Genomic DNA, 27229 nt, shown 5'->3' with positions numbered 1-27229 from the left:
CTGGGTTCCCCCACCCCCAGCAACCTCCACGAAGACTCCCCCAAACCCCACCCTCCACAAAGATGTGGTCACGGCCCTGTTGCCGGGAGGCCAGGGGATCCAGGAAACAAACTGTTTGCATGCTTTATTTTTAAAACTTCCCGGTCCAAGAATTGGGCTGCTGCCGGTGTATGTGGGTGGCCTCTGAGCCTGGAACTTCCCACACTTCAGGCACAGTCCCGGGTAGGGCGTGTGTACACTTGTGGGGAAACTGAGGCTCAGAGAGGGGCTGGGGCACCCCCAGGACACCCAGCATCAAGACCACAGGACAGCACAGTGGTGGCTGAACCCCAGCCCCCCCGCCTGCTGCCCTCCCTGGTGTTTGTCTGCCAATTAGTTCTGCTCCTTACCACCTCCTAGGGTGTCTCCTAGGAATACCCACTCCTTCCTCTTCCCCAGGCCGCCCTATACCCACTTGGAGGCTATGAAACCTGAGGCCCAGAGAGGTCAAGCCACTGGCCCCAGGTCACACAGGGACAAAGAGGCTGTAACCCAGGGCTGGGGCCCCAGCCGCTCCTCCACCTCTGTCCCCCGGGATGGGCCTCCTGTCCTCCCTGGGCAGCTACCACTCCCAAGGGGAGTGTCCAGTTGGCGGGTGGAGGCTCCGGGCAGAGGTTCTGGAGGGCTGACGGCCGGCGGCCAAGACGCAGACTTGGCCGGTGGAGAAGTTTCCATCTTAGCGCAGGAAGTGGGCCAGTTCCAGTGGGCCCAGGGCTGTGGCTTGAGACCCCCAGGGACCAGCCCTGGACCCACCGTGTCCTCTGTTCTTCCAGACGCCCCCGGCCGGAGAGGCGGCCAGCTCCACACACTAAGCATGCTGGGGTTTGGAGCCTGCTGGGCCTCAGTTTCCCCATCTGTGCCCAGAATCGTACATGAATCATCTCATCAGACCTTCGGAAAGGAAGGGTCCTTGGGCCCAAAAGGACTCCCCCAAACCGAGCTTCAGAGCTGTTGATTCGGCCAAACCAGCAACATCGCTGCCCCAGCCGGACAAAGCCGAGAGCAGACAGTGGCCTTGGCGGTGGCAGGGGAGCCAGGGCTGGGCGCACACTCCCGGCCAGGGGTCGGTCGGGACCAGGGGGTCCGGGGGCAGAGGTGGCCTGGCCGGGATGGGGGACTCAGGGACCGGTGGGCGGCAGGAAGGCAGCTGTAGGGTTCCAGACGACGATGGAAAAAACACGGCCATGGTCTGTCTCCACGGACCCATTTGCAGCTACAGGTCACAGGTTGGGGAGCCCATCTCTGGGGGTTCCAGGTCAGTGAGGCAGGAAAAAACCATCAGGCCACCCTTGGGAAGCAGGGGCAGGGGGTGGGGAGAGGGCTGGAATGGGGGTGTTGTACAGACACCTCTGGGGCAGATCGGGGGCTCCTGCCAGGGACTCACACAGGCACACACACTTGCACACGTGCAACAGTTGCAAAAGTATGTAGTGTCGCTCACACACACGCACACACACACAAGCACACACAGACACACTCACACAAATACACAATCACACACATTCGTCCCTGCACAAACCCAGCCACACATCCACAGCAGTCGTGGCCACAGATGTGTAGACACAATCACACTCACACACACACACACATACACAGAGACACTGACACACAACAACACACCTCACACAGACACAGCCACCCAGGCCCCAGGCTGCACTGCCGGTGCACACACCCACACCCCGTGTCCCCTGCCTGCCCGGACCTGCCGTCTGGCGTCCCCGGCCCCGGCTGCCCTAATCCCCATCTCGTATCCTGAAGCTGGGAGATAAGGGGCAGCTGCAGCCGCAGATAAAGGAGCCACAGCCACAAATCCGGGGCGGCAGCGGCGGGCACCGAGCCCGGGCGGCACCAGCCCCACTGCTGCCACCCCCACCAGGGCCTGCCGAGCGGGACAGAGAGAGAGCAAAGGGGGGCCAGGCAGACAGAGAAGAGAGAAAGATCTAGAGACAGAGCAAAGCGCCTCCTTCCCAGGGCCCTGCCGCCCCTCCACACACTACTTGGTGCCTGGGTTCCCCGACCTGTTCCCTCCTGCTTCTGCAAGGTCAGGTAAGGTCGGGCATTCTGAGGGCGACTCAGGCCTAGTTCCGGATGTGGGGGGGGACCTCGTCCTTGAAGTCCCCCACACCTTCTGGAGTGATGCCAACAGCTGATGGACGGCTCTTGGAAAGCCCCCTGCCACAGCCTCAGTGAAGTTGAGATCCCCCAGGGCAGGCCCTGCCCCCACTCTGCCTCGGTTTCCCCAGCCATGATAAGATGCATTCACTTGGCAAATATTTCTTGAGCACCTACTGTGGGACAGGCCCAGGGCTGGGAGCTGGGGACGCAGACTGACCAAAGCAGATTGTGGCTCCTGGGCTCACAGGGTCATCAAGGCTGAGATGGGGGCTGCTCAGACAGTGCAGAGCCCGAAAGGGGTCACTGGACCCACCCTGAGCAAAGGCAATCAGGGAGGCTTCCAGAGGAGGAGGAGGTGACCTGTAGGCTGGGAACAAACTGGGGCAGGGAACAGTGTTTCTGGAAGAGGGAACAGCACATGCAAAGGCTCAGAGGCAAGACCAGGGTTCATGGGATGTCTGAAACGAACTTGGTGCAGCTGGAGCTTAGGAAGCTTAGGGTGATGAGGGATGAAGCTAGGGAGGGCCGAAAGGGCTGGGTCATGTAGGAATTTGGAGGCCCAGAGGCAGTGGGGAGCCATGGAAGGTGTGACAGCAAGGGAGGGCTGTGGTCAGATTTGTGCTTTAGAAAGAGCTGTGGGGAGTCTGGGCTGTTGGGGGCAGGATGGGAGGGTGGGTCGCAGTTCCAACAGGACTGGAGGGAGGTGCTGAGACCAGTCTGGCCTCCCCAGGTGTGGGGACCTGGGGGAGATGCTGGGAGGCAGCTGGAGCCATGAGGTGGGGGCTACTGAGGGGAGACAAATGCAGGCAGGGGGTACCCTCTGCAGCCCCTGGATTCAGATGGAGCTGGGACATATGTGTGTTCCTTCCTCACAAGGGCAGGGAAAGGCATACATGAATTGGTATGTGAAATGGGCATATATAGAACAGGGCCTGGTACACAGCAAGCGCTCAATAATCATTTAGCTACTGTTCATTGCATGGTTGCCACTGGTCAATCTAGAGCCCCCTCTTGCAGGAAGCCTTCCAGGATTGCCTTACACTGGAGAGGGTGGGGCCACGGCAGGGCAGAGCCAGGGAGCCCTGTGAGAGCTCTCCTTGGAGGCTGGAGCTCAAAGAAGGAAGCCCTTATTTCTAATATCACACAGCAAGACAAGCCCTCTGTGGCCTCAGTTTCCCCACCTGTCAAACCATCTCCCCAGCGTGGTCCCGAGTTCCCGTGGGACATCTGAGGGAGACAACTGGTAGAACCTCCCCCAGACGGCAATGGGATGGATCTCCCGGGGAGGGGGGAGTGAGTTCCCCGTGCCTGGAGATGTGCGAGTGGGGCTGCACAGGAAGTCTCCCGTTTTCTTCCGGCTTTAGATTCCGTGATTCCGTCATTTTATTCGCAGATTGTCCTACAGAGGGCAGCCGAGGCCAGAGATGGAAGACCAACGTCCCCCTCCCCATTTTTCTCCCAGGTCTTGGGAAAAACTGGTTAACGACTGTTGTGGCCGCTGGCAAGTCCCTCCTCTCCCTGGGCCTCAGTTTCCCCATCTCTTATACAGGGAGCACAGTCCCTACCTCCCTTCCCACCCTGGGGAAAGCTTTGTCAAGGGCAGCAGTGAAATGCAAGGGCAAGTAAAGGACTGCATGTTCCTGAAGGCAATTCAGGGCACATAATAATAAAGTAAGATAATAGTAGTAATTATTAATATTATTTATTGATGGTTACTCGGGACAAAAGCCCAAGTCCTCCCGCTGCTCACCAGGCCCTGCAAGCCTTGCCCCATCCCCTCTCTGCCCTCCACTCCAGCCCCACGGGCCTCCTTGCTGCTGCTCCAGCACGCCAGGCCGGGCCTGTCTCAGGGCCTTTGCACAGGCCGTTCCCTCTGCCTGGAACACGTGTCCCTCCCATTCCTCTACGGATCTCTCCTTCGTTTCTACCAAATATTTATTCAAATGTCCCCTCCTCCAGTGAAGCCTTCTCGGACCAGCCTATTTAAAACGCAGTCGCCAAAAGCTGTATTCCCGATCTCCATTCCCTATACACTATCGTTGACTTCTGAATTGTGGGTCCGGCCTGTCTTCCCCAACCCAGGGATTTTTGTCTGTTTTGTTCACCGCTGTACCCCAAACATCCACAACAGCCATTGCACACAGTAAGCGCTCAACAAATTATTTGTTTTAAATAGTCGAACTTCAATTTTTAAAAATCCCAGCAGGAAAAAAAACACTTTCATGGGCGGACCGCGGCCAGTTTGCGATCCTTTTGAGGATCAATGAACATCTCGGGTCCCGCCGAAGGCTCAGAAGTCCTGGGGACCGTGGCCCCGCCCCCGGACAGGCCCCGCCCCCGGACCGCGACGCGCACACGATGGCGTCACTGGGAGCGACCCCGCACATGCGCAGTTTGCCCAGTAAGACGGAGACGCACGCGCGACCCGGAAGACCTTTCCGCCACACTCCCGAGCGAGCGAGAGGGGGGCCGATGGCGGAGGGATCGGCGGAAACTCCAGCAGAGGGTGGTGGCGGCGGCGACTCAGGAGGCGGTGGCGACTCAGGAGGCGGCGCGCCGGAGCGGGGAGTAGCGCCCATTAAACCTCAGTGAGTCGCTAGGACGAGGGGGTACTCCGAAGGGGCCTTCCTGGCAACCGTAGCGCAGCCCGAGCGGTGCATGCCGGGTGATGGGGCAGCGGCCCGTGGCGACAGGCCTGCAGGCTCCTCGTTCCCGGTTGTTCTGTTGCCCGCAGGGTCGGCGGCGGGACCTCAGACCGCGCACGTTGGGGGCTGTCAATGCTCTAAGAGCACCAGGAACTGCTGGGGAGGGCGGGGTCTGAGGCGCAAGGCGCAGTGCATGCTGGGCTCTGTAGTCTCTGACGCGGGATCCAGGCTTGGGTCGCGAAGAGCGCATGCGCACCTCCAGCCACGTGTACACGCCGAAGCGAGTAACGCAGGGCATGCTGGGCCTTGCAGTATTTGAAGGAAGAACCGAAGGGCGTACTGGGAAATGTGGCGAAGCGGTCGGTGCTTTGTATGGCATGCTGGGACTTGTAGTTTTCTTTAGCATGCGGTGGCTAGGGATAGTTATCGATAGTTTTGCTCAACAAACTCTGGGCAGTGAGGACCTGGGGTCAAAATGGGTCCTGCCTGTGACCTCGAGGTGCTCCCGGGCTGGGAACTGGCTGGTCCGAAGTAGTGAGCTCCGTGTCAGCAGAAGCATTCAAGCAGGGGCCAGTGTCCTCAGTCCCCTTTTCCCCAGTGTTCATTGAGTCCAAGCTCACAGAGGAGGGATTCCCTCCACAAGCTCTCCTCTCCCCGCCATCTCCGCTGGCAGGTACCTCACCACGAAAGAGCAGTTCCACGAATTCCTGGAAGCCAGAGGGCAGGAGAAGCCTTCCCGGGAAACCGAGGCAGGAGACCCTGATGGCAATGACCTGGCTGAGCCAGAGGCTAAGCGAATCCGGCTGGAGGATGGGCAGACGGAAGAGGCAGCTGAGCCACAGGCTCAGAAGAGGGCCCGGGGCCAGAACAAGAGCCGGCCCCACGTAAAACCCAACCACTACGATGACAATCGGCTCTGCCCCTCCTTGGTCCAGGTGAGCATGAGGGGCTGGCAGGAGAATGTCCCAGGAGCCTTCAGTCTGAGCCCTTTCTGCCCCGTTTCAATCCTTGCGCCATTAGGACGTAGGTATCATCATCATTCCCATTTTAAAGATGGAGAAACTGAGGCACAGCATGGTTACCAACTCGCCCCAGGACACACAGCCAAGAGACGGGACTCGGTGTTGAAAGCCAGGTGGCCTGGCTGCTCCAGCCTCTCCCCGTCCCCTCTCACACCTTCCCTGTTTCCCCCGACTGCAGGAATCTGCTGCTAAGTGTCTCTTTGGCGACCACTGCCGCTTCCTGCACGACGTGGGCCGCTACCTGGAGACCAAGCCGGCTGACCTGGGCCCCAGCTGCGTGCTGTTCGAGACCTTTGGCAGGTGCCCCTACAGTGTGACCTGCCGCTTTGCTGGGGCCCACCTGGGGCCCGAGGGCCAGAACCTGGTGCGGGAAGAGCTGGTGCAGCGGGCCCAGCCCCTGCCTGTCCGCAACGGCCTGGATAAGACCCTGCAGCAGCAGCTGCGCAAGCGCCAGGTCCGCTTTGAGCGTGCTGAGCAGGCCCTGCACCAGCTGAGCAAGGGCCACCCGTCAGTCCCCAGCTCTGCCACCTCTGCTGCTAAGGTCCCCGGGGCCAAGGGTGCCCCAGGGCCGGGCAACTGTGACTCCCAGCAGGTCCCGGGGCTGGGCCCTGGCACCCCTCCCAGCAGCCCCCTGCGGACGTGCGGGGCCCTGACGGATGAGGACGTAGTCAGGCTGCGGCCCTGCGAGAAGAAGCGGGTATGTGGCATGGGTTCCCTGCTGCGGACATTAACAGCTGACCTGTCCATCCCGTATGCATTGATTGGGCATCAGCTGTGTGCACATCTCTCTTGGGACACCCAGAATCAAAGGCTGTGCCCTTGAGGAGAGTTCAGCAAAGACTCCTTCTCTGTACTCTACCCTGGACCCGCCCTCAAGGAACCCGTCTGTCTGTGGGGGTCTGTGGGGAGTCAGAAAAAGTCAGATACAGACTCCCAGTCCCAGAGAGTCAGGGCTGGGGCAAAGAGAAGCAGTGGGGAAGTTTTCCCAGCGCAGGGGGCATCGGGACTAGGGCTTTGACGGTTGAATAGAAGCTCTCCAATGGAGGAGAATATAAGGGAAAACATTCCTCATGGAAGAATGGGCATGTGTTGAAGTCTAGAGATAAAAAGCCAGGGCAGTTGAGTCAGGGCATAGACAGCACATCTGAGATTCCGGGGAGCAAGGAGACACCTCATGCCAGCTTGGAGGGTTGAACTTCATGGTGTGTTTTCTTTCCCTCCAGCTGGACATCAGTGGCAAGCTGTACCTGGCCCCCCTCACCACGGTAAGAACTGGCCGAGGAGGCACATGGGGTGGGGTGGGAGGTGGGGAGATCAGCCATGTTGCCAGGTGCTGGGGTCTGCCCCCTGCCTGGTGGGTCTTGGGGCTGGGGCAGGTGTCCCAGGGTTGCTGCCAGCCATGCCCCTCACAATGCGTGCATCTGGCTTCCCCCAGTGTGGGAACCTGCCCTTCCGGCGGATCTGCAAGCGCTTCGGAGCAGACGTGACATGTGGGGAGATGGCCGTGTGCACCAACCTCCTGCAGGGTCAGACTTCCGAGTGGGCCCTGCTCAAACGCCACCCAAGCGAGGACCTCTTCGGCGTCCAGGTGAGGCCCTTGGCTGCCACATCCGGGCTCGCTCGGGCAGTGCCTGGTGGGCTAGAGATTTCTCCCCTGGGGCCTCGGCCTCGGGGACGGGGGTGGGTGGGTGACGGCCTGATCCGCCTGGAACGGCTTCTGGGGCCGGGAAAGGAGGCTGCGGGCTCAGAGCTCCCAGGCAGGCCACACTTGCAGCCACCCCTCAGCCCCGGCTCTGCGCCTGTCCCAGCTCGAGGGTGCCTTCCCCGACGCCATGACCCGGTGCGCCGAGCTGCTGAGCCGCACCATCGAGGTGGACTTCGTGGACATCAACGTCGGCTGCCCCATTGACCTCATTTACAAGAAGGTACCTGAGCAGGTGCAGCGGGGAGGGGTGGGGAACACTCAGTGCCTCAGTTTCCCCAGTTGGACAGCACAGGTGATGAGCCAGGCAGCGATGTGCCAAGCATGAGCCTGGGGCCCTCTTGGCCACCGTCCCTGCACCTTCCTGGCTCACATACGGGGGGAAGACGATGGCACGGGATGGCAGGGTGAACCCAGGCAGGCCCCGCTCTCACCGCAGCCCCCTTCTCTCCCCAGGGTGGGGGCTGCGCCCTCATGAATCGCTGCAGCAAGTTCCGGCAGATTGTGTGCGGCATGAACCAGGTCCACCCAGCAACGCCCCCACTGCGGCTCCCCCACCTTGACCCCGGGCCCAGCTGGACCTGCTGACCCCACCCTACCACCTGCTGTGCCCGCAGGTGCTGGACGTGCCGCTGACTGTGAAGATCCGGACGGGCGTCCAGGAGCGGACGAACCTGGCCCATCGCCTGCTGCCCGAGCTGCGGGACTGGGGCGTTGCCCTCGCCACGGTGAGTCCTTGTCACGGCGGGTTCTCGCGGTGCAGGGCCCAGGGGCCTCTGGGGGCAGTCAGGCCTGCCTTCCTCTTACAGTCTGGTTCCTTCCTGTTCTGGTTCGCTAATGCTGCCGTTTCGCAAATCATCAGATATGAGTTGACTTTTATAAAGGGGGTTTATTTGGTTACAAAGTTACAGTCTTAAGGCCAAAAAGCGTCCAAGATAATGCATAGACAATCGGGTACCTTCACTGGAGGATGGCCGATGGCTTCCAGAAAACCTCTCTTGGCTGGGAAGGCACGTGGCTGGCGTCTGCTTGCTCCCAGTTTGCGTTTCAAAACGGCGTTCTCCAAAATGTCAGCGTCAGCTTTCAGCGGCCGTCTTCAAAATGTTTTTCTAAGTTGCAGCACTAAGTTCCTACTGTTTGTCAGCCCTTTTATATGGCACCGGTGATTTACTAAGACCCACCCTGAATGGGTGGGGCAATGCCTCCATGGAAATTATCCAATCAAAGGTCTTGCCCACAGTTGATTGAGTCACGTCTCCATGGAAACGCTCAATCAATAGGTTCCAACCTAATCAACACTAATGTGTCTGCTCCCACAAGACTGCATTAAAGAACATGGTGTTTGGGGGACATGATACATCCAAACTGGCACACTTTCTAATAGTCCTTTTTCTGTTTCCTCTCCCTGTTTCTGTCTCTCTCCCCAATTCTGCCTCTGCCTGTATTTGTCTCTCTTTCCGTCTCCCTCTCTCCCTCTTTCTCTCTCTCTCTCTCTCAGTCTGTGTCTCTCGGCCTCTCCCCACCTCTGGCCCTCCGTGTCTGATTCCCGGCCATCCCCGGGCCGCCGTCTCCATCCCTGTGCGGCTGCTTCTCCCCAGCTCCATGGCCGCTCGCGGGAGCAGCGCTACACCAGGCTGGCCGACTGGCAGTACATTGAGCAGTGCGTGCAGGCTGCCAGCCCCATGCCCCTGTTTGGTGGGTGTCGATCCAGGAAGCCACCCCCTGATCCCTGACGCCCATCCCGAGACCACCCCCCCCCCATTGCCTGAGGCCTCACACCCTGGCTGGGCCCGTCCCCCTACCTCCCTGCCTGCTGGGGCTGCGGGGTGAGGGGGAACCCTGGGGGGCTAGAGGGCAGACCCCAGCCTCTGACTCCACAGGAAACGGGGACATCCTGTCGTACGAGGACGCCAACCGGGCCATGCAGACGGGCATTGCTGGCGTCATGATTGCCCGGTGAGTGTGGCTGGGGCTCCTCTGTCCCCCACCCCCAGTGTCAGTCTGCGCCGTGGGAACTGTGAATCCTGACGTGCCCCTCAGCCCTGCTGTGTACAGGGAGAGATGTGGGCCTGCAGCCAGGCATGCTGGAAGTTTCCAGTGGGTCCGAGGATCTGAGAGTCCCGGGCATGGAAGGCTGTGGGCTGCTTCGTGGAGCTTCTGGGTGTTGGGGGCTGGGGCTCCGGTCGGGCAGGGAGCACGGATGACCCCTGACCCCCACCCACCCGCAGTGGCGCCCTGCTCAAGCCCTGGCTCTTCACGGAGATCAAGGAGCAGCGGCACTGGGACATCTCGGCATCCGAGCGCCTGGACATCCTGCGGGACTTCACGCACTACGGCCTGGAGCACTGGGGCTCGGACACGCAGGGCGTGGAGAAGACACGGCGCTTCCTGCTCGAGTGGCTGTCCTTCCTGTGCCGGTGGGCAGGGGTGGCGGGGTCCGGGAGAGGCCGGGGGCTGGCTGGAGTGGAGGGGACGGCGGAGGGCCCGGCCTGACCCTCTTCCCCGCTTGCAGGTACGTGCCCGTGGGCCTCCTGGAGCGGCTCCCGCAGAGGCTCAACGAGCGTCCACCCTACTACCTGGGCCGTGACTACCTGGAGACGCTCATGGCCAGCCAGAACGCGGCCGACTGGATCCGTATCAGGTGCCGCTGGGGACGGGGGGCAGTGGGGTTACACACGGCCCAGGCCCCAGGCTGACTCTGCGCCCCCTCTCCCGACAGTGAGATGCTTCTGGGACCCGTGCCACCCAACTTCGTCTTCCTGCCGAAGCACAAGGCCAATTCATACAAGTAGCCGTGGGCGCGATGGGCAGGAAGGGACATCCGGACGCCATGGGGGCCCCCTGGTGTGCGGGGAAGACAATAAATTTTATTGTTTTCAAACCTCCGCAGTCCCGAGGGTTTTTCTATACATCCCAGCCTGTCTCTGTCCCCAGCAGCTGCTGTCTCTGTCACCACTGTCTCCCGGCTGTCCCCATGTGCCCGGCCTGTGCTGGGCGATGAATGGGGCATGGGGGCATGGGGGACATGGAATCTCGGCCCGTGAGGGTGCAGCTCAGGGTGGGCTGCCTGGAGGCGGAGGCCTTAGAGGGGAGGCGGGGGGCTGGCCTGGGGCCTGCCAGCTGAGCCAAGCCTGCCTGCCCTTGGTGACACCCACCTCACCGGGCCTCGCCTCCCTGTCCGCCCCCTGCCCACCCCCAGCCCCAGAACCCCGGCCAGTGGGGGGGCCACAGCCTGGAACCCGCTGCCCAGAGTAACCGGGCAAACAGAACACCGTGGCACTCCGAGCTTGTTCTCCGGCTGGGCCACCGCTGCACCCTCTCGCCTCCCTCCTGGCCTGCCTGCCCCCCACCCCTGCCACCTCATGCAGCACCCCAAACCCTTCTACGTGCCCGCGGCACCCCAAGAAGCCTTCAGCCCCCAAGGCCTGGAGGGAGCCGAGGGGCCGGGCAGCCAGCCCACGCCCACCTGCACAGAGGCTCTGCCCGCTGTGGGTAAGGGTGATGGGGGGCACTGGGGGGCAGCTGCAGAGGGGGCGCACCCAACCTTCCTGCCACCAGCCTCAGGCCCCCCCGGACCCCTTCTTTCCTCAGGCTCTTCGAACCTGTATCATCCCCCAAACCTGGAGAAAGAAGTGTTTCTGGCCCCTCCGGCAGGTACCGGGCCGTCCCCCCACCCCGTGGAGGACCCGGGAAGGGGTTTTGGGCGGGCGGGGCCTGTCTGTCCCCCGCACCCCATCCTCGTTCCCTTTCCCGGGGTGCACCGGCCCGTGGGGTCGGGAGCCGGCCCCAGCCACCCCTCGCCCCGCAGGTTTCCAGATGGCTCCGTGTGGGTGCTTCTTTGACCCCCGCGTCTACCGTATCGAGTGGGCCACCACGGACTTTGGCCACTCGTCCTTGTACAAGCTGGCGGCGGCAGGCGGTGGGGGGCCGGCCGGGGGTCCCATGCCCCCAGGAACCTACGTCCTGGAGCCCCAGCAGTACCTCAAGGCCCCGGTGCCACCGCCACCAGCGCCGTACCCACACTACCAGCCGGTGCCCGGGGGCCCCCAGTACCTCGTGCCCTACTTCCCGCCCGAGGGGCCCGGGCCCGAGGCCCTGGGCTTCGTGAGCGAGGGGGCGTCCCCGGCCTTGGTGGAGCTGCCCCTGCCCCTGCCCAAGGACGGCCTGGCCGGGCCCCCCGTGCCGGCGCCCAAGGAGAGCAAGCCTTCCCCGCTGCTCGTGGCACTGCCCACCGAGCCCAGCCTCGCCCCCGGGCCCTACGGCCACCCCAGCCAGCTGCCCGGGCCTGAGCTCGCCGCCCAGCCTGTCAAGCCACCCGCTTTCCCCGCCAAGGAGCCACAGGCCAGCGGGGCCGGGCCAGGGCTGCCCTACGCCCCGGGCCCTGGCAAGCCCAAGGTGGCCGACGCCGGGCTGGCCGGGGAGACCAGGCCACAGGGGCCGGCTGAGGCCAAGGCCCCCGAGCCCGCCAGGCCCTTCGTGCTGCCCGAGAAGGTGCTGCTGGAGGACGCCATGAAGCTCTTCGACTGCCTGCCCAGGGGTGTGGAGGCCGTGGGCCCCCCGCGCCAGGTGCCCGGGCCGCTGCCCGACAGCGGTGCTGGCGGTGACGACGTGTCTGGGGACATCCGCTCACTGCACCTCCCGGACGAGCTGCTGTCCTTCGACTACAGCGTCCCCGAGATCCTGGACGCCGTGTCCAATGTGGACTACTTCTTCAACTTCAAGGCGCTCGACAAGGAGCCCCCGGCCCGCCTGGGGCCCCCCGCCACCGACGCCGTGGTCCCTGGACGAAAGAAGGCTGGTGCCTCGTCCGCCAAGAAGGGGAAGCCGGGGGCCAAGGGCAGGCAGGCCGCGGGCTCGGCCTCTGTCACCCTCCCGGGGCCCCAGCTGGATCTGTGACCCCCACTCATTAAAGCCCGTTGGGCCTTCTAGCTCAGTGTCGCTCGGGATGGTGTCACTCGGGTGGCAGGGGGGTCGGCCGGACGTGGCCCCGTTGTCATGGTGGACGGTGAGGCCGGGCCGAGTGGGGATCCCTGGGACAGCACGGGGAGGTCCCACAGGCCTCGTCTCCCAGCCCCGGAGAGCCAGGTCCGGCCTTCTCGGGAGTTGGGGAGCTGCTCAGGGGCCCCCACACAGAAGATTTTCACCCCCGTGTTCACCGGGCTGTCACATCCCCCAAAAAGCCACAGTGGGTAGAAGGAGGGTGAGGGGCTACGTCCGTCTCTGCCGCGCTTCTGGGGGGCAGTCTTGGCTCAGCTGCCACGGGGAGCAGGGCACACAGATGGTGGAGAGAAAACCCCATGTCTGTGGGTGGTGTCTGCAGATGTGGGGGACAATGCAGATGTGGGGGACAATGCAGCTGGGACAGAGGGCACACGGTGACCGGGGGGCTGACGTGCCTGAGCTGGGGGGCCTCCCACAGGGCCCTGGGCTCTGCATCCACGTGGCAGGGGCAACCCAGACCTGCCCAGCCTTGGGGACCTGCCCTCGGGGGCCCCCATGACATTTCAGTGCCCCCGACATTCACGCCCACCCCAACCCCTGCCCTGGGGAGTCCACAGAGCCCGTCATTCCCGTCACAGTGTCCAGCTCTCGTCCACTGTCTGGGGACCCAGGCAGGTGCCGGCCACACCCCTCTCTCTTGAGATGCTCAAGGTGACCCCAGAAAGGCCTCCCCACTGCCCGGGGGCTTCGGGGACTTCCCATTTGGGCCGCGAGCTCTACAGGGCAACCCCCGAGAGGCTCAACCACAGTCCAGAAGGGGTCTGGGGAGGTGGGAGGGCAGAGTCGGGGTGAAACCTCACGCTGCTGCATTTGGGGGCCTCCCCCCCGCCTGCGCCCTAGGCCAGCGGCTCTGTCCCGTCGGCCCCTGGCCCCTTCAGTGGGAAGTGGGGGCCGCATCTCCAAGCCACACGGCTGCTGCCGTTGGGGTGGGGGTCCCTGTGTCCCCGTTACCCTGTCCCCCTGTCCCAGTGACTGCACTGTGTGTCTCCCCTGCAGCATGGGGGGTTTCAGAGACTAAAGCCGAGTCACCCAAAGAAGAGGTGGCCCTGGTGCCCGCAGAGGTGGCTAGAAGGGGACAGGGTTGTTTTTCTTCGAGGTCATTGCAGGCTGAGGGGTTGAGAAGCGGAAGTCAAAGACTGCAAGAAAGATGGGGGGAACGGAAACACTTTCAAAGAGAGGGCTTCGTTTGGGGTTACAGGAGTGGCCGAATTACAAAAATAAGGACGTGTAAAACAAAAATGGCACACCCATCAGGTAATCGGATGGATGTGGGTCACACTCTTCTCTAAAATCCCAACTATGGGACAGTGCACCCCGTGTCCCTCCTCACCCCACCATTCTGGAGCCACCTCACGCCGGTGCCTGTCAGAAAACTCATGGGTGTCCGGCCCCGCTGCTCCCCACCCCATGTGCTCAGAGCCCCTGGCTAGTCAGGAGGGGAGAGAAGGAGAGAAGAGGGTCCCGGGTCGAGCTGGCCCAGCCAGGGGTGATGGATCTAACAGGTCACTGTGTCATCTGGGAGTAAAGATTTTCACAAGTGAATCGAGACTCCACTGGGAAAATTTTTAAATGATGGTAGAACTTCTTTTTTTAAACCCAAATGATCAGAAATATCATGGGGCTGCCCTGAGATTTCCTTTAAAATTGGAGGAGAGGGAGATTCACCCCATTGAATATATTTGAAAGGACAGTGGGTGTCTCGGTTTGCCACAGCCGCTACGACAAACACCACACGCCGATCGGCTTAAACTACACAGATTCGTTGTCTCGTGGTTTTTGGAGGCTGAAGTCCCTCACCAAGATGTCAGCAAGGGAATCCATAGCCGCGATGCAACTGGATGAATCATCCTCATCCAAATAGGATCTTCGAAGATCCTACTCACAAATGAGTCTGCCCCAGAACTAGTATCTTCAGGGGTCCTGTTTACAAATGGTTCACCCCACGGGGACACGGTTTATAACTGGAACTGGCTTTGTGGGGGGCGGGATTCAAACCCCAAGGGAAGGTGTCCAAAGAGAAGTCACCTTCCGATTTCCCACCAAGAGCCCCCTTAGCCTCCCCTGGGGGTGAAAGGAAACTTTCACCCACCATTAGCAAGTTTAGTTTCTGCCATTTGGACCCTTCCCCAATTGGAGGCTCCTCTTCCAATCGTCAGTTCTGGAACGAGTGGAGCAAGCCCCTCTCGATCCCTGGGCAGCCGGGCGGGAGGTTGCCCTGGGGTTGTCTTGGGGTGCAGCTGGGGGCTCGCGGGGGTGCAGGTGGCAGAGCGAGGCGAGGGGCTGGCTGGGGTCAGAGGCTCATGAATGGCCGACACCTGCTGTCCTGTGTGAACACTTTATTTTCCCAAACTGCCCTCTGGATCTGGGTGGATGGGCCCCCCGCAGTTGGACCTGCCCTCGTGAGACGCGGAGCTGCCCCACTGTGTGCTCAGTACTTGGCCTGGTGACGCGCGCAGGACGGCTGGCACTGCCGGAACGTGTCGACCCAGAACACCTTAACGCGGCTTCCCGTCTCCATGTGCAGCAACTTGGGGACCATGTGGGCCAGCCACACGAACAGCAGGATCCCCAACATGAGCAGGAGGATGGTGAGCTCGGCCGGGAGGACGGAGGGCGGGAAGGCCCCGTGGACGTAGATGCTGAAGGTGGTCTTCAGGTGGCAGTAGCTGCAGGGGATGGGCGGGGGGACAGGCCACCCTCAGAGGCCCCCCTCCACCCAGCACGAACCCCCATGGAAAGGCCCCGAGTGAGGGCCCACACTGGGGGCTGCCAACCTCAGTATGGGGGTGGGAGGTGGGGAGCCTTGCTGGCCCCTCTATCCTCTGGGCATCCCATCCCAGAGCTCATCCCCCTAACCCAGGGTCCAGGGCCTCGAGGGCAGACAGGGTCTCTGTGGGCTCCTCCCAGGGAGGGAGATGATTTTGATCCATGTGGAGGGGAGAGCTGACAGCTGACAATGGCTTAAAGCAGGGGAAAGGACGCGGGAAGGGCGGCCATCTCTTCTCCCCACTTCCCACGGGCAGTGCTGAGAGTCCAGGCCAGCCCACCCGGGAGAAGCTTTGGAACCTTCTGGACACTCAGGGGCCCGCTGGGAAACACTCAACCCTGGGCTCCCAGTGGGGAGAGGCCCGATGTGCAGCATTGGCCGCTTCCCTGGGTGTAAACGCTGCCCCCGCGGCTGATTTTGAGACCCATACGTGAGGTCAGCTGGCCTGCAAAATTCCTCAATATTTGGGAATCGGCCCAGGTCAGGTGACCGCCCCCGCAAGAGCCTTCCAGCCGGGTGCCCCTCCCCCAGGGGAGGACCCCCCCCCACTCACCTGTAGTATGGATCCACAATTGAGATGGAGAAGACGTACATTCCATTCCTTTGGTCGAAAATGATCTTGTTTGACGTGGGGCCACCCATGATCTCATAGGGGACGTCTGGCCACAGCAGAGGGGCGTTGTCGTTGGGCTCGTGGCAGCTCATGTAGTTCTGGGGAAGGGGACAGAGGCCTTCAGGGCAGGGAGGGGTCCCAGGCTCTGCCTCCTCCTCCACCCTCGGACGCCCTCCCCCCACAGCCCACCCCACTGCACATCAAGCACGCTAGAGGGGCCAGTCCGGGGCTAAGTGCCCACTGCCGACAGGCGGCCCAGCCTCCACCCCACAGCCCCACTGCTGGCCCTTCTGGAACTGGGGGGCAGCAGTTTGGAGGTATCACAGCTCTGCTTCCCAGACTCCCTTGCAGCTATGAATCAAGGAGTTACTGACCAAGATGGCTTTTTTTTTTTTTTCCATTTTTTTTTCAGGTTGGAGGAAGTGTGAGGCTTTTTATTTTAATTTTAATTTCTATTGCCATAATACATAAGGACTGCTTTTTCCTTGATGGAGCTCCAGGCCTCATCTCTCTCACAACCCTACCCACTCCCTCCCCTGGCCCTGATTTCCACAAAATTAATCTGGCAGCTGTGGGACTGCAAAGGAAAACAACCTGGACTGCAAAACAAAAACATAAACAAAAAGCCCAACTCCAGATGTCAGCTGATCTATGGATCTAAGTCACCCCTGACACCCCCTCCCTGAGCCCCGTCCCCTCCCTCACCAGATGGTCTCCTAGGAGCTCCCCACTGCTCTTGCCCTGGCTATGGAACTCAGCCAACCCCCAGCCTTCCTCACTGTTGAGTTCAGAACCATCCTGAGTTCTCTCTCCCATCGCCATAGCCTGGATAAAGCTAATCCTTGCCAGTTTAAAAAGGTCCTGTGCATTTTTACCTTGAGAGTGTAGCTCAGGTGTTTCCCACAATAAACATGTTTGGGAAACCTGAAGGTAGACTTGAGGTGGAGCCACCTTCCTGAAGCTTTTTTTTTTTAATATATATATACTTTTTATTTTGAAATAATTTCAAACTTACAGGACAGTTGCCAAAATAAAGTAAGACTCATACAGAGAACTCCAACATACCACCCCCCAATACAATAATCCACCAACTTACATTTGCCATTTCATTGTATCTATAAAGCTATCTATCCATCATCTAGCTATCTACTGTCTAACCATTTGAGAGTATGTTGTAGACATCATGTTCCTTGGTATGCAATACTTTCCTGTACATTTCCTAAGAAAAAAGACATTCACCTGTGTGAATATATTTCAATAAAACTGAACTTAAAAAAAAAAAAGATATTCACCTGTGTAACCATCTTAAGTGCAGTTAACAAGTTCAAGAAATGTAACATTGATATGAAGCTTATAGTTTATATTCCAGTTTTTTTTTTCATTTCATATGTCCCCATAATGTCATTTTGGGACTTTTCTCCTCCATTATTAGCTCTTGTTCAGGATCAAATACTACATTTGGTTGTCATTGTCTCTTTAGTCACTCTCTGTTTTTAAATTGTGGAAGACATACACACAACATAAACTTTCCTATCCGGACCTCCCAAGCACACCATTCAGTAGGATCCATCGCACTCATGGCGTTTTGCTGCCCTCCTTTCATTCTTGAGGCTTTTTACCATCATTGCCGCCAAGCACGGCTGTGGGCATTGAGAGACTGAAGGGCAGTGCCAGCAACTTCCCCCATCCATGGCCCTCAAGCCCCAGGAGTTTACTGAAGGTGTATGACCTGGAATTCAGCAGCCCTGTGTGGCCCCTGAATCTTACCTTACTGATCTTGGTGGAGGTGGCAGCTCCCTGAGGATCCATTCAGGGATCATTCCTGGAGACCAACTTCAAACCTGCTCCCCAACCCACCCAGTGATTTCATAAGCATTAGCAGTACGTATTGGGCTCTGTATCATGCAGGCCATCTCCATAGATTTGCTTCTCACTTTAGGGGTGAGGAAGCTCAAGAGAGGTGGAGGGGCTTTCCTATAGCCCTCCACTGTGGTTGTCCCAGTCCAGCCTGGGCCCCACGATGTCTTCCCTTAAATGCCACTTTGTGCTGCCTCCCAAACTAAGCTTTGACATCTCACCTACACTTGACCTTCAGCACTATCCACCTGTGGACCAGGAGGTGGGGGAGGGGAAGCTGAGCTTGCAAACAAAAGAAGCAGCAAATCCAAAAGCAATAAAGTAAAAAAGGAATTTAAAAAAAACATGACAATATATAAAATATATATATAAATATATATAAAAAAGATCTTATGCATGACAGAAACAAAAATTATGTTGCAAACAAAGGGGTAACCTCAACTGATACGTAAAGAGCTCTTTAAAACTGAGAAAAGTCCAAAATCCCAATAGGAAAATGGACAAAAATGATGAGCACACAATCCGCAGAAAAAGAAGCGAAAATGGTCCTCAAACATGAAAAGATGTGAAATCTGGCTCACAGTACAGTAAATGCACTTTAGAACTACACCAAGGATTTGGCAGTTCCTCAAAGCACATCTAAACCTGCAGAGGAGACAAGGAAGGAAGAAAAATTGGGTAGGAAAAATCTCAGGCTGCGATGCAGTTCTAAGAACATTTCAGAAAGGCCAAAGGGGAGCAGGCGTGCCTCAGTATCCCTGCTTAGTAGAAGTGCAGCCTCAGTGTAAATGAAGCGGTGGATTCAGAGTAGCTGGGGACATCGGTCAAGTACACCCCCTTCATTAGCATTGCATTTTCATGCCACCACAGTGAGAAACATTCCAGACTTTCTCACTCTCTCCAAGTCTTTTCATCTCTTATTCGTCATTTTCACCACTTTGTCACTCTCTGTTTTTTTTCTAGTTAATTTTTCCACTTCGCTAATTCTGTCTTTGGCTGTTTCTAACCTGGTTGTTAAACATGCCCACTGAGTTTTAAATTTCAATTACTTTGTTTTTCATTTCTACAAATTCTGTTTTTCTTTTTCAAGTTTGCTTGGCCAATCTTTCGAGTCTTTAGGGAACAGAACCATACCCCTGAAAAGTAATTTTAAAAGACAACTATACATTGATGTAAAAATCTAACACTTTGGAGGGATCTCTTTTTCACTTGAGGATAAAACAAAAATCATCTCCTGTGGGTTTCTTTAGCAGTCGAAATTGTGATAGGTCATTCCTGCAGAAATTCTTTTTTTCCTTGAGAAAATAAAAATCTGCTCAGCCCTGCACCAGGACATGGGTAATAATGAATATGGACATAGATGGAGCAAGCTGCAAAGTTACCAGGAAACAATATTTCTTCTGAGGATGTGCTGCAGCTATAAAGTGCCACGATAACTCCTTTCTTCGCACAACTACTTCTTTCTTTACTGAGAATGTTTCTTCTCTAAAATCATAGACTGTTTGGAACTTTGCTGTTTGAGGTTGAATTGGTGAGAAAGAGGCAATCCAGTTTTTCACAGAGGAAGTGGGTCACTTTGACACAGAGGAGAGACCTCAATTTCCAAACCCAGTGTGGAGCTGCGGATAAGGGCTCTCTGGACAGAACATTGCACAAATATATTAACTTTGTAGTTTCTCAGAAACATCACAGTCTAGACCTGAGGGTGACCCCTATCAGAACTCTGCTTCATTTCCTTTCCACCTGCTCCTACTCTTCCCCAAATCCCATAACAGCCCTGTTCTTCCCTTTGTTTGGTGCAAGGCCCCACAGATCCCCAAGTGTGCTAGTTTGGATATATGTCCCACCAAAAGCCATAGTCTTTAATGCAATCTTGTGGGGGCAGACATATCAGTGTTGACTAGGTTGGAATCCTTTATTGAGTGTTTCCATGGAGATGTGACTCAATCAACTGTGGGTGAAATGTTTGAGTTATTTCCATGGAGATATGGACCCCACCCATTCAGGGTGAGTCTGGATTTAATCACTGGAGTCCTATAAAAGAGCTCACAAACAGAAGGAGCTAACAGCAGCTGAAAAGGACATTTTGGAGATGAGCTGACATTTAGGAAAGAACATTCTGGAGATGGCTGCTGAAAGCAGACTTTTGCTGAAACTTTGGAGATGCTAGCCCAAATTTGCTCCGGAGAAGCTAAGAGAGGACAAATGCCCCAAGAGCAACATTTAGAAGAATGCACAGGAACTGAGAGAGGAGCTGGAACACAACCCAGGATCAGCAGATGCCAGCCATGTGCCTTCCCAGCTAACACAGGTTTTCTGGACACCATTGGCCTGCCTTCAGCAAAGGTATACTCATGTTGATGCCTTCATTTGGACATTTTCATGGCCTTCAGACTGTAGATCTGTAGCCAAATAACCCCCTTTTATAAAAGCCAATCCACTTCTGGTATTTTGCATAACAGCGGCATTAGCAAACCAGAACACCAAGTGTGCAGTTTTCCTCGTGGCGATGTGTCAATAAACCTGGCCGCATCATGTTCAGGTTTGTTCCGGTGGTCTTAGGCTAGTTTGGTCAGGGGCAGCTTTCTTTGCACCCAAGTGGACCGGATGGAGCCTAGTGGCTTTTTAAAGGCAAGTCGTGGTGGTTGGGCCATTCATGGAGCTGTGGGTTTTCTGACACTCTGTTCCTAGAGGTTGGGGTTGGGACTTGTGAACCCCATTGGGCTTTGCCCCCTGCTCTCTGCCAACAGGCACTACCGGAGTCCACGGATCGGCATGGAGCTCCTCCTTCTGGCTCCCCATTCCCACGAGCCCTGCCACAACTTTACTTCGCCCTGGCAGCAGCATTTCTGTCCCATAGCAGCAGCGTCTGACTCCAGTCTCCAAATTCTCCAGCTTTTGCAGAACCAGCCCATTGGGACACCAGCTGGTTGGTGTCCCCTTCTCAGGGGTCTGAGTTTCAGCTTTGTGGGACCGTCCTCTAAAGATTCTAAATTTTAGCAATTCCGACTGACTCCCAGTGTATCATATTTAGTTAATACAGTTAACTATAGTTAATTTAGCTAACAACTCTTTATATTAACATTTTCTCTGTTCACATACAGCCTCCCTTTCCTTCTTTCCCTGCCCTCCAAGCCAAACATCAGTTTTAGTTTCTTGCATATATGACCAGAGATTTTTTTGTACACCTACATGTGCAAGAAAATACAAGTAGAGATTATTTCCCCTTTTTATGCAAATGGTAGCGCACTATACACCCTGTCTATTAGATTTTTTTCTTCCTGAAAAAAGGATATAGAAGGATCATTTTTTTAATTAAATTCAATTTTATTGAGATATATTCACATACCATACAATCATCCATGGTGTACAATCAACTGTTCACAGTACCATCATATAGTTCTGCCTCCATCACCCCAATCTATGTTTGACCCCTTTCCTTACACCAGAAAGAATCAGAATCTGAATAAGAAATAAAGTAAAAAAGAACACCCAAATCATCCCCCCATCCCACCCTATTTTTCATTCAGTCTTTGTCTCCATTTTAGAAGGATAATTTTTTAAATGTATGTCAGAATCTTCCAGTGGTTGCTCATCTCACTTGGAATACTCCAACTTCACGATTGGACCCCAGCTCACCTCCCCAAGCTCCTTGCTTGTAACCCTCCCCATTGCCCAGTAGCTGGAGCCACACTGGCCTCTTGCCTCCAGCCAACTCATCCCTCCCTCAGAGCCTTTGCAATCACTACTCTCCCTGTCCTCAACACTGTTCCATCAGATCTGTTCATGGCTGACCCCTGTTTGTCACTGAGCTCCTAGTTCAAACGTCACCTCCTCTAAGCAGCCTTCCCTGATCACCCCACGTAAAGCAACATTCAACCAGACGCTCCATCGTCACTGTTTTCTTCATCGTGACATCACTAGCTCTCTGAAAGGGCCCTGTGGATTCATGTGTTTGTACATTTAGTGCTTGTTGCCCTCTCTGGCTGATCCTTGGCACCCAGCCCAGGTTTTCTTTGTTAAAGGAATGAATGGGTGCTCCTTGCCATGCCAGGTGAGCCCCCAAGCTAGTCAGACAAATCCTGTCAACTACAGAGGAGGATCCACAAGCTGGGGGTCTGGTGGGGAGACCCCAGTGCCAATGCCCACCTTGGGCCCAGGAGCTCTGCGGGCAGCTGGGGTTGGAAAGCATGAACCCGTATTTGCCCTTACACTCTTACCTGCACTTTCTTTCTCTGTCATGAAGATCTCCAGCACACCTGGCAGCCATCAAAAAGCAGGGCACATAATGAACAAGTTAAATAAAAAAAGGAGACAGCTGCTCAGCCCGAAGACGCTCCTGTTTCAACACATCTGGCTCCACCTTCTCGTTTTTCAGGGGCTACAAAACCTCCTGTTCCATAATTGAGGCTTTACTGCTTTAACTTGATGGAAAGACCTCATGTTCTACAAAATCACCCACTAACCAGGGCAGATGAAAAAAAAAAAACCCATGCATGCCATTTTGAGTACTGACAAAATGAATGCAAAAACAGACACTAGCATGGTCAAAAAGTCAGGGTAAATTCCTGATAAATAATCACAAAATATTACATATAGGTGAATTTCTAATTTTCTCTCCTTTCACTTTCAGACTATTTGTGTCTTTGGGTCTAAAGTGAGTCTTTTATAAACAGCATATGGTCGGTTTCTGCTTTTTTGATCCATTTTGCCAATCTCTGCCCTTTGGTTGGGGAGATTAATTCATTTACGTTTAGAGTCATTACTGATAAGGCAGGACATACTTCAGCCATTTTTCCTGCTGTTTTTTTGTACATCTTACACCTTCTGTCGTCCCTCATTTCCTCCACTGCTGCCTTCTTTGGGGTTTAGTTGATCTGTAGAGAAACATTTTGATTCCCTTCTCATTTCCTTTTCTGTATACTTTTTAGATATTTTCTTTGTGGTTACCATGGGGTTTTACATGGAACATCCTAAATCTGTGGCTTTCTATTTTTAAAAATAATCCAAGTCACTTCATGGAAGGATGGATAAAGGAAGGGTCAAGGCTGTCTACTAAGAAAGCAAACAAAAAAGTGAGCCAAAGAGGCCACACGCAGGGCTGGGTGTCTGGTGCGGGGAACAAGGGCCATTTGTTGATGACTTGCTGCCCCAGCCTGATGCAAGCCGCAGCTTAAGGTGCCAGGAAAACTCGGGTGAGAACTGATGCAATTTCTTCACTATAACTGACATTGTGCCTTTATTTGCCTGTTGTGTGCCAACCAGTTTGCGTTACCAAATTCTCACCGAGCAGACCAGGCTGCGGATTTTGCCAGTCCCTCAGTGTTCCAGTTTGCTAATGCTGCCAGAATGCAAAATACCAGAAATGGATTGGCTTTTATAAAGGGGTGTGATGGTTGGGTTCATGTGTCAACTTGGACAGGTGACAGTACTCAGGTGTCTGGTCAAGCAAGCACTGGCCTGACTGTTGCTGCAAGGACATTTGTGGCTGGTTAATAAACCAACAGGCTGGCTTATTAAATCTTCAGTCAATTGGCTGCAGCTCTGACTGATGATGTCAACATAGGGTGTGTCTTCCACAATGAGAGAATGCAATCAGCTGGATTTAATCCATTCAGTTGAGGACTTTTAAGTGAGACAGATAGACAACCTTCACTTTTTTGGCTGACCACTTCTTTGGCGGAGGAGTTCGTTGAAGAGTTGCTGGTTCATTTCTTGAGTTCATCAAACATCTTCACTGGAATTGCTAGTTTGCTGCCTGCCCTACGGAATTTGGACTCGTGCATACCCAGAGTTGCGAGAGACACTTTTATAAATCTTATCTTTATAGATAACTCTCATTGATTCTGTTTCCCTAGAGAACCCTAACTAATACAAGGGGGTTTATTTGGTCACACAGTTACAGCCTTAAGGCCATAAAGTGTCCAAGGTAAGGCATCGACCATAGGGTACCTCTACTGGAGAAAGGCCATTGGCATCTGGAAACCTCTGTCAGCTGGGAAGGCATGTGGCTGGCATCTGCTGATCCTGGGTTATGTTCCAGCTCCTCTCTCAGCTCCTGTGCATTCTTCAAAATGTCTCTCTTGGTTGCTGTCCAAAATGTCACTCTCAGTTGCTCTGCGTTCTTCTGTCTGTGAACTCCTTTACACAACTCCAGTGATCCAATTAACACCCACCCTGAACGGGCAGGGTAACACCTTCATGGAAATTATCCAATCAAATGCTTCACTCACAGTTGACTGAGTCACATCTCCATGGAAACACAATCAAAGGATTCCAATCTAATCAACACTGATACATCTGCCCCCACAAGATTGCATCAAAGAACATGGCTTCTGGCGGGACATAATATATCCAAACTAGCACACTCAGGGATGGGCATTTGGGTGGATTTGGAATTTTGCTGACCGTAGCGATGCCCTATGACCATCTTGGCACCCATGGCTTTGGTTGTTTGGCTAGTGCCAAAGGAACCTGCCCGCCTTCCCTTCCTGTCCTCAGCCCCATGGCCCCAGAGTCCCAGCGGGCTGTCCCACCTCCACCTGCACCCGACACAGGATGTGATCAGTCATCACCATCTGGACGGCGGGTAACGACATCTCATCCCATCATCTTCTGGAAATAACCGCGGAGTGGGCATTACCTCTCGGTCCCAGGCGAATGGCCCTTTGCGGCCAGTGGTGCCCATGACCGTGCTCCAGTTCTGTGGCTGGGACTTGCAGAGGGCCTCCTCGGCCGTCAGGGAGTACGTGTACGTGAACAGCCCGTTCACCTCCAGCAGGACATACTCGGCGTTGATGACCTCCTGGAACCTTCCTTGTCTCCACCTAGGGCGCACGGACAGAGAGTGACTGCAGAGCCAACCCGGGAAGGCCTGGCCCACAGCGTGACTTGTTAGAAACTGGCTGGGGGGCAGTGGGGAGGCAGCAGCGAGTGGGCCGGGGGCCCTGCCCTCAGGAAGCCAATCCTGCAGCCTGGGGAGTCCCATGGTCAATACACAGAGAGGGTGGAAGCTGGGGACAGAGCAGGGTCAAAGGGCAGAGGGTATTTATGTTTTTAGGGGGTGGTCACAAAAGGCCTCTCTGATAAGGGGCCAAATGATCAGAGACGGGAAGGAACTGATATAATGTTATACAACCAAATATTATCAAGAATGAATGAATGAATGAATGAATGAATGAATGAAACCCTACACACCTAACCTGGGTATTTTTTTTTTTAAGACATCTGCAGCTATTAAGAAGGTGTTCATTTAGGGCTATTAATAAGGGTTTTTCAAAGTCCTTTCTTTTATTTTATTTTTAAAATTCAGTTTTATTGAGACATATTCACGTATCACAATCATCCATGGTGTACAATCCACTAATCACAAAACCATCATATAGTTGTGCATTCATCACCACAATCTATTTTTGAACATTTTCTGTACATCAGAAAGAATAAAAATAAAAATAAAAAATAAAAGTAAAAAAGAACACCCAAATCACCCTCCCATCCCACCCTATTTTCATTAAGTTTTTGTCCCCATTTTTCTACTCATCCTTCCATACACTGGATAAAGGGAGTGTGATCCACAAGGTATTCACAATCACACTGTCGCCCCTTGTAAGCTACATTGTTATACAGTTGTCTTCAAGAGTCAAGACTACTGGGTTGCAGTTTGATAGTTTCAGGTATTTATTTCTAGCTATTCCAGTACATTAAAACCTAAGAGGTGTTATCTATATAGTGCATAAGAATGTCCACCAGAGTGACCTCTCGACTCCATTTGAAATCTCTCAGCCACTGAGACTTTATTTTGTTTCATTTTGCATCCCCCTTTTGGTCAAGATGATGTTCTCAAGCCCATGATGCCGGGTCCAGATTCATCCCTGGGAGTCATGTCCCATGTTGTCAGGGAGATTTACACCCCTGGGAGTCAGGTCCCATGTAGGGGGGAGGGCAGTGAGTTCACCTGCCAAGTTCAAGTCCTTACTTTTTGATGCACACCCTGTTATCCCCATTGCAATTCAACAACACGAAAAACTGGATTTCAGTAGTGTGTGTGCATGTGTGTGTGGGGGGGGGGGTGGGTAGCTGCTCCAAATGAAACAGAACCTGGTTCCAAACAGAACCCATGGACCACCTGACAGCTTCCCATAAGTGCAAAGTCATCTGTCCATGTGGAAGAGCCTTCCGACCCCTCGGTACCTTGGCTTCCGGAACCTTCTCCCCGCTTCTTTGGCTTCACACAGTCACGGCTCCCCCTTGAATGTACCACCTCTGAAATCTCGGGTGCCAACATTTCACCCCCACCACGGCCCCTGGTCCTTCCAGCGCTTTCACCCCAGGTTTTCCAACACCTTCTCCAACCCCTCCACCCTCCACCCAAACCTACAGCCTCTGGCATCTCCATTTTCTCCCCGTCTTCAGGACATGGACCCTAAAAACGCACGTTGCGGGCTTACAATGTATTGATTCATTACTTTCTTAACCATAACTTTTTATTTTACAATAGTTTAAGACCCAGAAGAAGTTGCAAAACTAGCGTTCCCATCCACCCTTCACCCGGCTTCCCCCAATGAAATTGCCTTCCATATCCTGGAAGGTGGGTGCTGTCGATATTTTATTTCAGAGAGGAGGGGACTGAGGGCTGGGAAGGAAGTCATTGCACTGAGCCTGGGGGAGGGCCGGGTTTACCTAGCGGTGGGATCAGAGAAGGCGGCTTCTGGGAGGTGGTGACACAGGCCTGGGTGGGGAGGCATGACCACAAGCAGGTGACAGGAATCACCAGGGTTTCCTCCCAGACCCAACCCCGGGGCTCATGCTTGGGGCTCCCTAAAATTGCTCTCCTACTCCTCTCCTCTCCATCTCCACTGGCCCTGCCCCACTGCCCTTCACTGGTAAGTGCTCCCTGACTCCGTCTTCCCTCTGCCCTGCCCAAATCCAGCCTCCTCGTCTCCAAATATCCACCCAATGACCACTGTCTGGTTTGCTAAACCTGCTGGAACATGATATATGAGAAATGGATTGGCTTTTACCATGGCGGGTTATTTGTTCATAAATTTACAGTTCTAAGGCCATGAAAATGTCTGAATGAAGGCATCACCAGGACGATACCTTCTCTGAAGAAAAGCTGATGGCGTCTAGGGCTCCTCTGTCACATGGGAAGGCACATGGCTGGAGTCTGCTGGTCCTTCTCTCCCAGGTTTAGCTTCTGGTTTCTGTGGCTTTCTCCAAAATGTCTCTGGCTTCTCTCTCAGCGTCTCTGAGCTCTCTCCAAAATGTCTCTGCCTTTTACCCTCTCATAAAGGACTCCAGCAAGGGGATTAAGACCCACCTTGAATGGGCGGGGTCAAATCTCCAAGGAAAAAACCTAATCAAAAGGTCCCGCCCACAAGAGGTCTACCCCCACAAGAGTGGATTAAAAGAACAGGGCCTTTTCTGGGGTACATTGCAGCTCCAATCCAGCACAAACCACTGTGTCGC

At 55.3% G+C, this 27229-nt stretch overlaps 3 protein-coding genes across 5 annotated transcripts in view; 2 read left to right on the top strand and 1 right to left on the bottom strand.

Annotated features, from left to right (window-relative positions):
• The first annotated feature begins 4578 nt into the window (after positions 1–4578).
• On the top strand, positions 4579–10455 carry DUS3L (dihydrouridine synthase 3 like). 3 transcript variants are annotated; one of them, XR_005214965.1, is made up of 13 exons: positions 4579–4742; positions 5473–5734; positions 6000–6518; positions 7045–7086; positions 7257–7409; positions 7630–7746; positions 7980–8045; positions 8141–8251; positions 9122–9183; positions 9404–9479; positions 9752–9940; positions 10036–10164; positions 10243–10399. XR_005214965.1 is itself a non-coding variant. In XM_037824239.1 (13 exons), exons 1-13 carry the CDS (start codon positions 4627–4629, stop codon positions 10313–10315), a joined length of 1707 nt encoding a protein of 568 aa, XP_037680167.1. In that variant the 5' UTR covers positions 4579–4626; the 3' UTR covers positions 10316–10455. The 3 variants fall into 3 exon arrangements, 2 of the variants coding, with proteins under 2 accessions (XP_037680167.1, XP_037680166.1); XM_037824239.1 differs by having other exon boundaries at positions 6000–6275; positions 9122–9218; positions 10243–10455; XM_037824238.1 differs by having other exon boundaries at positions 4580–4742; positions 9122–9218; positions 10243–10455.
• A 400-nt stretch (positions 10456–10855) lies between these two features.
• Positions 10856–12419, top strand: PRR22 (proline rich 22). The gene is made up of 3 exons (XM_037824240.1): positions 10856–11015; positions 11115–11177; positions 11332–12419. Exons 1-3 carry the CDS (start codon positions 10886–10888, stop codon positions 12417–12419), a joined length of 1281 nt encoding a protein of 426 aa, XP_037680168.1. The 5' UTR covers positions 10856–10885.
• Positions 12420–14952: 2533 nt separating this feature from the next.
• Positions 14953–27229, bottom strand: part of CATSPERD (cation channel sperm associated auxiliary subunit delta) — a 99686-nt gene continuing 87409 nt past the window's right edge. Inside the window, exons 20-22 of the mRNA XM_037823991.1 lie at positions 24405–24588; positions 15845–16002; positions 14953–15190 (exon numbers count right to left, since the gene is read on the bottom strand). Of these exons, the coding sequence (XP_037679919.1) occupies positions 14953–15190; positions 15845–16002; positions 24405–24588 (580 nt within the window). The remainder of the gene's footprint in view (positions 15191–15844; positions 16003–24404; positions 24589–27229) is intronic.

The sequence above is a fragment of the Choloepus didactylus genome (genome assembly GCF_015220235.1).
Source record: "Choloepus didactylus isolate mChoDid1 chromosome 25 unlocalized genomic scaffold, mChoDid1.pri SUPER_25_unloc1, whole genome shotgun sequence".
Lineage (NCBI taxonomy): Eukaryota > Metazoa > Chordata > Mammalia > Pilosa > Megalonychidae > Choloepus > Choloepus didactylus.
This window is presented reverse-complemented; position numbering and strand designations above follow the sequence as displayed.